This window comes from Ixodes scapularis, unplaced genomic scaffold (genome assembly GCF_016920785.2).
Source record: "Ixodes scapularis isolate PalLabHiFi unplaced genomic scaffold, ASM1692078v2 PGA_scaffold0__279_contigs__length_252992795, whole genome shotgun sequence".
Taxonomy (NCBI): Eukaryota; Metazoa; Arthropoda; class Arachnida; order Ixodida; family Ixodidae; genus Ixodes; species Ixodes scapularis.
The window spans coordinates 39,866,448-39,874,321 of NW_024609835.1; the positions used below are offsets into that span (position 1 = coordinate 39,866,448).

Sequence of the window (7,874 nt, forward strand, 5' to 3'; positions counted from 1 at the left end):
TGCCGGTACGAAACTCATCCAGATCGAAACGGGCGGGGGCGGCGGGGATCGAACCCAGGAGGTTCCCAGCGCAAGCTTTCGCTCCACGCTCCGAGCTGAGACGCGTTAGCCTACTCGGCCACTTCCTCCCCCCTCTGGCCCACGCCGCCCACCTTCGGGGCCAGCTTATGTAGCCTCGGAGAATGGACGCGCCCGGGGAGGCCGCTAGCAGTCGCGTCCATTATAACTCTCAAGGGTGTGCCGAAGGCGCGTTCACCCAAAATGGGCAAGGGAGAGCCGGCCCCTTCGGGGAATTCGGCCTCGTGGTTCCTTGTATTCGGGAGGCCGACGCCATTGGTGACGACGGCTCCCACGGCCTGCTCGAAGCTAGGCCTGGATAGGGATAGAGGGAACCCCATGGTTCCCTCAACACTTAAAGAAAATTTCAAAGTCAGTGTAACTTTGTTACTAGAAAAGCATCTGTTGACCATGTTTATTTTGGAAACCATCACGATAGTAAGAAAATAATAGTCCCTGGAGAAGGGGAAGAAGGGGGACAAAGCACAAACACAAATCTCCCAAAGCAGCTTGGTGACTGGTGCGCGACCAAAAGATCTTCCGCCTGGTATCAAACCAGAGACCTCTCCATTTCCAGTGGAGCGCTCTGCCAACTGAGCGAACCAGAAGTTTGATGTCAGTAGAACAGATGGGTTTTATCAGCTGTCACCAGGACCAGGCGGATTTTTTCGGTCGCGCACCAGTCACCTAGCTGTGTGTGGAGATTTGTGTTTGTCTTTGGTTCCCCTTGTTCCACCTCACCAAGGATAATTATTTTTATACTTGTCCAGTTCATCTGCACCTTTGCATTATTTGCATTATCATGAGAGTAAGAATGTTTCGATTTGCTTGACCGACCCTTGAAGTGCGCTGATTTCGCATTTTTGTTATAATCCGTTTCTGCACTTCGTTCTTTCTTCAGTTGAAACGAAGACGTCATTGTTAAAACGAAAGCAAGTGAGCGATCAAGCTGGTTCAATACCGATATGATAACCAGAAGAACGCCGGGGTTACAATATCACTTCTAAATTCATTTGTTTGCTTAGAAAAAACAGCCAGCAATCAGCTTGCTCAGTGTCACGTAATATTTAGAATGTAGGCGTTCAAGATCAGTGAACTTCCTTGATCAGTCAGAAATACCGATTAAAAGGGTGGATATTTTGAGTTGAAATCAAGCACGCAATTTATTTCTGAAATAAAATAAAATTTATATTAAGAACCACATTGTCAGATGAAAGTTGACAAAAAGAGCTTCATATGCAAAACATATTTGAATTTCATTTAGGCGACCTTACGTACGTAGTCATCTTGATTAATATAAGAAGTCAAAGCACCCCGCAAAAGTATATAAAATCGAAGTGTGTTCAGCTCTTTCAAACTTTCTTAGATCTCTCGAGTCAGTTTCCAGCTGCAGGGCTGCGGACAAACTCTTTTTAAGAGTGTCTTTGCATTCTTGCATTTAAAGTCCACATCATATATCTTGTAGACCTCAAGGTTGTCCTTGCTGGTGATAACTGAAACACAAAAAAATGTCCAAGTTATTGTAATTTTTTATGCCTTTACACTTATCGCCAAACCACACCTACAGTTATAGTTACCCAACAAAATCATTGTGGTTCTGTTTTTTTATTGTTTTTTTTTTGCGTCATTTTGAGTCTTATAGCTCTGAATGGTCTCCCCAATTAATACTTCCATATTGCTCACTTTAGTATGTCTCAAATTGTTAGTTTAATAGAAAGATTGCTGGGCATGATTACTCCTCTGACCAAGGAATGTTTTCGTCGATTGTGTATTATTCGCTTATTTTATAGTTCGATTCGTTCTCGCCTTGAGTTGGCCAGCATGGAGTAGAATCCTCTGACAGCAACTCGTGTATTGAAAATTGAAAAAAAGTACAAACGAAGTTTATTCGAATTGTTTACGATCGATATTTTGGGCGAAAGTTTTTTTAATGACTTTGCCTTCATACTTGAGACTTTCAGCTTACAAACGTTATTCATTCCAAGAGTTGCGCGAAACATTTTATTATTGCACAAATTATTAATGCCCAAATAGAACTGTTTGCTTCCACGTGCCTCTTCGTTGCAGCAGACACTAATTTTTGTTTTAACATTGTCCTCATGAGAAAGAGCTAATTCACACAGTTTGTCTTCAGATGATTTTATACATTATGTATATAATAAACGTAAAAATGAAGGTTTAATTTACGCATCATATTGATATTGCTTTTCTACATGCGTGTTGTGTACTTTGCGCGGTGACGAGGCTCCCTCATATCAGGAGTTCGGCCGTTTTCTTGCACGTAATAATAAAGTATTATAATTGTTCTTATCAATAATATTATTATTCTCTGTCCGCTATAAACCTGTAGTTTCAGAATGCTAATTGGATGACCTCATTTGCGAGCAGCTAAAACCTATTGTCGGTGGCATTTAATAATTAAGTAGATTATCTGCTTGAGCGCACGCTTTCTGTTTTGCTTAACACTGAATCACACGCGCAGCCGTAGCCCGGTGCAAGAAAACGAGTGCGTCTTGGAGGCCAAGTTTACTGAATTCTTATCATGACGCCGACCGTACGTTTCATGGGCGCCTTCGGTTAGAATCAGGTCGATTATCAAACTTAATAGGGTACTCCGTTCACATTTTTTGTAATTTGTAATCACGGGACTTTGCCAACAGACAAAAGTCCAGATTGAGCAGGTAGTCTAGAAAACAAATATCACGTATTGTTCTCTTTATTCAAATGAGAGCTTTAGCGAGCGTCAAGAGTATTCGTTTTATGCAGTCAAACTCTATTCGGAGCAGGACCTCTTCTTCAAACACTGAAACGTGGCTTGCCGTTGGAATTGACTCGGAACACCTTTTGTTTAACAAACAGAAATATATATATATATATATATAAAATCCTCCATATTATTTGGGTTAGTAGTTCAGCCATGCCTATTGCTATGCTAAGCCAAGTTTGAAGAATATCACCGACCATGTATATAAATCAAAAGGTATACAGTACCTATTTGCAGCATGACGCGATACTTAAAAAAATATCATGCTACCAGCACAATCCCGTTGCAAGTCCCGACTCATTAAGCCTCGGAAGCATCTTCATCGGGCATCTGATAAGCTGATTAGTATTTTCTAAGGAAGCTTATTTCAAATCTCAGGCGAAATTTTACTCTAGCTGTGTGACTCGGGCGAAAAAAGAACATAAGTGAAGATTTATGTTACATATATGACTTCCTGTGAGTAGCGGTTCCCGCTTTTACCCTAATTTATTTTTTCCTGAGTGCGGGACTACCAGTCCTAGCACTACTCGTCGTTCCTTGTAATACTGCTCCTGACATTCGCACCACATGAAAAACAGCCAGGTCTTGCGCCTTAACTAATATATCTTTGCTTTTTTTTTACTTTTTTTTCTGTTCTTTAGAGATTCATATCAGATGTTAACTAGTATTTCACTTACCAATCTTCAAATACAGGGCATTGCCTTGGAATGGCTGGAGAACTGTCACGTCTTCCTGGACGGCTGGAATAGGGCCATCGGGGACAATAAATGTAGCAAATATTAGCAGCTTCATTTTTCTCTGTAATTATCTTTTGCTCTAGATTTAGTGATGATTTTATCGAAATTCTTACTTAGTCTGTTTTATTCATCGATCTGTGAATCCCTGCCAAGGTATTTTCCGGTTTCACGGCGAAAATATCCTCGCAGCTACATTATTCTTCGTTAACAAACGAGTTAAATTTTAGTCTGTTTAAACATCGGATACAGAGTAAGTGTCTGAATTACAGTAATAATTTCAATTTCTCTTAAGCATGCCTTGACGAGGTTGTTAACTTAGTTTGCAACGCATGTTCACCTTGTCAAATATTTTGTGAGGATGTTTTGGGCAGGCCGACCGGCCAGACAGAGACTGTGATGAACGCAGCAAAAAACAATATATTCAGGTAGTGAGCCGCCACACCTCTAGTGCGAGCCTGCACTCACCCAGTGGCGTCACTTGGGTCAACGGCAGCTTGGGCGATGAAACACCGCGATACCCCCCCCCCCCCCCCCCCCCGCCCTTGCCCTCCCCGAGTCGTCCGCACCCCTCCCCCCCCGCCCCTTGTCACGCCACTGACCACAGGTCAAGAAGTAACACTCAAACGGGCTGCGAAGGGTTAGGCACATCGCTCACAACACATGCCTTCTTTTAAAAGAGGGCCATGCTCACCTAGTGAAGGGATACGTAAGAACACGAGATAGACTCGATGTACATATATTTAAACACTTGAAACAGCTCTATTTCAACATCTTGGACAATAGAGGTCTAAATTAAATACAAATTGCGTTAGTGCGAGCATCGCGGTTTTAAAAAGAACACTAAGGCATACCTGAATTGGGTCATGACCGTACAAACTGTCCGCGAGATATTGTAACCCGTGATCAAGGAGCCGAACTGGCCGTGAAACGTTGGTTTTTCAAATTTTAGATGATTACAGTTTTTTGTTTCTATTTTAATCGTTCCAACCCCCTATAGATAACGAAAAGTTCACTTTCAAGATTTTGTCTGGTGATTTTACTCACTTGAAGTTTCAAGTTTTCCGACACCGCTTGCTGCGTCGTAATGGGTTGTTAAGCTGCCCCTAAAAAAATTCATTTTATTGTTTAGTGAACTTATGTCATGGCATTAGGTTCAAGACACGAATCAACACTTTAGGGCAGATTGTTCTACTGTTCTTAATCGAGCAAATATACACCTTCGATATATTGAAATAGGAGTCAAGAAACATTCGAACGCCAGGTACATACATCAAAGAAGCACTTTGAAACGCTGTTTAACCCTACTAAAGTGGCACAAAACTTAAAAGAAGTGTACGAAATTTGATTGAAACCAAACCTTGACCTTGTTGCTTTTGCTTTTAATCTTGACAAGGATATCTTTGTAAATTCTCTCTCAGGTTTCTCCGATTCACGGCTAGCACTGCAACAAAACGTTTTCGTAAACTGTCCCCCCTCCCCCCACTTCCACGGCTAAGCTATCCGTAATGACGACGCCGTTTACTCGTGTGCGCTCCATCTGCGCTGTCTGCAGAAATTGGCATCTCGTAGCGGGTTGTAGAGAGGGTTACGTACTACAGCGCTCAAAACTATTACGAAAACTTCCGATTATCTCACTCATTTGTGCCTAAATATCCGTGAACATTTATTCTGTGTATATAGCTAATCGAGGCTACAAAACCTGTTAAGCCACTTAATCATTGTAGCATTTATATTCAAAGCTTTCGAACCTCGCAGAAGTCAACTCACCTTCCGCACTTGCTTTACTACCATCGATCATTTTCTCAGCATTTTGAGGAGTGGACATGAAATAAATTAAGCCGTCGCTCACCAGCGGATCGTGATCATCGATATTGTTTTGTTTTATTCTACCCTTACACTTTCCAATGACAATTCCGATGCACGTACATGGTGTAGGAGTTAGGCGTTCCTGCTACCGCGGACCACGTGGTGCCATTGGCGCCTGTAGTGCTTGAATCAGTCCCGTCCCAGAGAATGGTGTAGTTGATAGAATTCGGTGAATCAATGCTGTTGCCACTTTGGTAGCACTGATATGTGAGAATCGGCCTTGTTTCCATATCCTTGAAATGCAACAATATGTAAATAAAAAAACAATTTACTGTGCACGAGCTGCTTAGCAATTGCTCCTCACATATGACGGAGCTAGTGCTTTTAATTAGTGCTGGGTAGGTTGATAATTCTTGGAAACTATTCATTAAGAAAATAAATCTATGCCATTTTGGGCCCGCGGTACTCACATTCACTCTCTAAAGATTTAACAAAACTCTAATTATCAGTGCTTATTTAGCAGATATTCACTGCTCAATGAACAATTGTTTAAAGCTGAACCTCATAGTATGTCATTTTTCATCGCAAAAGACATAAACACATAATTCACGAAGCTTTCATAAATACAACTTTTGTTCACTTCGAACATCACAATAACCACTGTATCATGGTCATCATACGACTCCCAAAATGAAACTTGCTACTCCAAGCATTAGTTGCTTTTGGTAGGGTTTCAAGACATTCTATTAGCTCTTTTTTTAAATCGGTATATGTTTGCTTACGAGCAAAAAAAAAAAAAAACAATGTGCCAAGAATTTTTATATATTTTTTTAAACTTCAAGACGACCTTAGAATGGCCATGTAACTTATGAGATACGTCGCCTCCTTACAAGCATGTTATATAAATGAAATCTTAGAATGTACAAAAATAGGTCGACAACATTTCATTTGCGAATTCAACATGCAATTCAACGCTTTTTGAACGCCGATATGTTTCCCATGCGGAGCGCAAGCTGATCTGCATCTCGCACAGGGGTAGTGGTGACGTCAGAACGACAGGCTCTTATTCACTCTGTTTGAAGGACAGTTGGTAAACCTCAAAGCAGCTTTCCTTTGAGGTCTACCCACTATCCTTCAATCAGAGCCAATCAGAGCTCGGTGTTGTGACGTCACCACAACAACTGCAAAAGAAGCAGGTGAACTTGCGCACCGCATTGAAAAACGACCCTGACAGAGCTGTTCAAGTTTGCATGGTTTAACCCCTCCGTAATCGAGCGTTCATCATAAAAATGTATTCGAAATCTTACAAACCTACATTTTGGCAATATATGAGAAATCTTACATTAAAGTAAATATTATTGACTTATATTATTACAATATAGAAAATATATTACAACCTTACACTCATACTTCGTAGAAAGTTGGAGTATTTTAATTATAAATTATTTTAGACACTGCTTCTATAAATAGTCACTTGAATCTAATATTTGGGTAGCCTTTAACTACTGTGAGCATGAGTTTAATTTGTATTAAGTTAGTTCTAATGCAGCGTTAGATGCGTTGAAACTTCTCATAAACGTGCTGATTATGATTTTATTAAAAGTTGTTCTGTAGAAAATTTATAGTTTAGGCTTTTTTTAATATAAAAGTGAGGCGTAGGGTTCTAAGATTTCCTTCTGCATATTCCAAACATTGATAACAAAAACCGATTATTTTTATTAAAAATTATTTCGTGACAATATTCAGCTCTATTCTTCTCATGAAAGGAAATGCGGATGCTTTTGTCTATTATGTTGTCATTTTGATCACGCCTTCAGTCATGTCTGAAATACGAATCTGGTTTTAATTATTTTGCGTGCACGTTTGGTGCCATTCACTTTTCCCATGTCTGCCAGTTCCAGTAATTCAGTCAGTCTCATCAGTGCACGATTGAATTGTGGACTACCTTGTTACATACATAACAGTAGCAATACCTACATCATAAAATTGCTTTGTCGGGCCACTTGTGGTGCTTGATTCACTTTGATGAATTATACTCGATGAACAGACGAACATCAGCAGCATAACTGAAGCCTTCGCTTGCATGGTTGAAACAGTCCTGTAAAATTCATTGGTTCTACACCTTACGTTCTGCATGTTTATCACCTGTGACACAAGTTATTTTTTTCTTACAACTGCACGACAAAAAAAAAAGGCTTTTCCACATGTTAGAGGCTAACGTTTCGCACTTCGTCTAAATCGACTTTCTTCTACGTTTTTTTGATAAATTACATGCCAAACAAATGGAGCTTCACGACGATGTAAATCTGACCGGAGTGTATGTACCCATATAAATCTATAAAATTTGATGAAATGAACAAAAATGTTACGAGCTCTTGTTATATAGAGCGAAATATGAATCAAATTCAGGGTAGAACGTGCATGGACGTAGCGCAAAAAAAACAATAAAAACACGGGAGCATGGTACTTTCCACAGTCAGTTGACCAAACTGTGTTTTCTACTGCGCAGT

General features: G+C 40.3%; 1 protein-coding gene across 1 annotated transcript; it reads right to left on the reverse strand.

The window, feature by feature from the left end:
* Positions 1 to 1,419: 1,419 nt before the first annotated feature.
* On the reverse strand, positions 1,420 to 7,449 carry LOC115316544. Its single transcript, XM_029975933.2, has 5 exons — positions 7,342 to 7,449; positions 5,485 to 5,657; positions 4,603 to 4,661; positions 3,499 to 3,561; positions 1,420 to 1,550 (listed from the first exon to the last, which is right to left on the reverse strand). The coding sequence occupies exons 1-5, from the start codon at positions 7,447 to 7,449 to the stop codon at positions 1,420 to 1,422; spliced, it is 534 nt and encodes a 177-aa protein (XP_029831793.2).
* Positions 7,450 to 7,874: the final 425 nt, after the last annotated feature.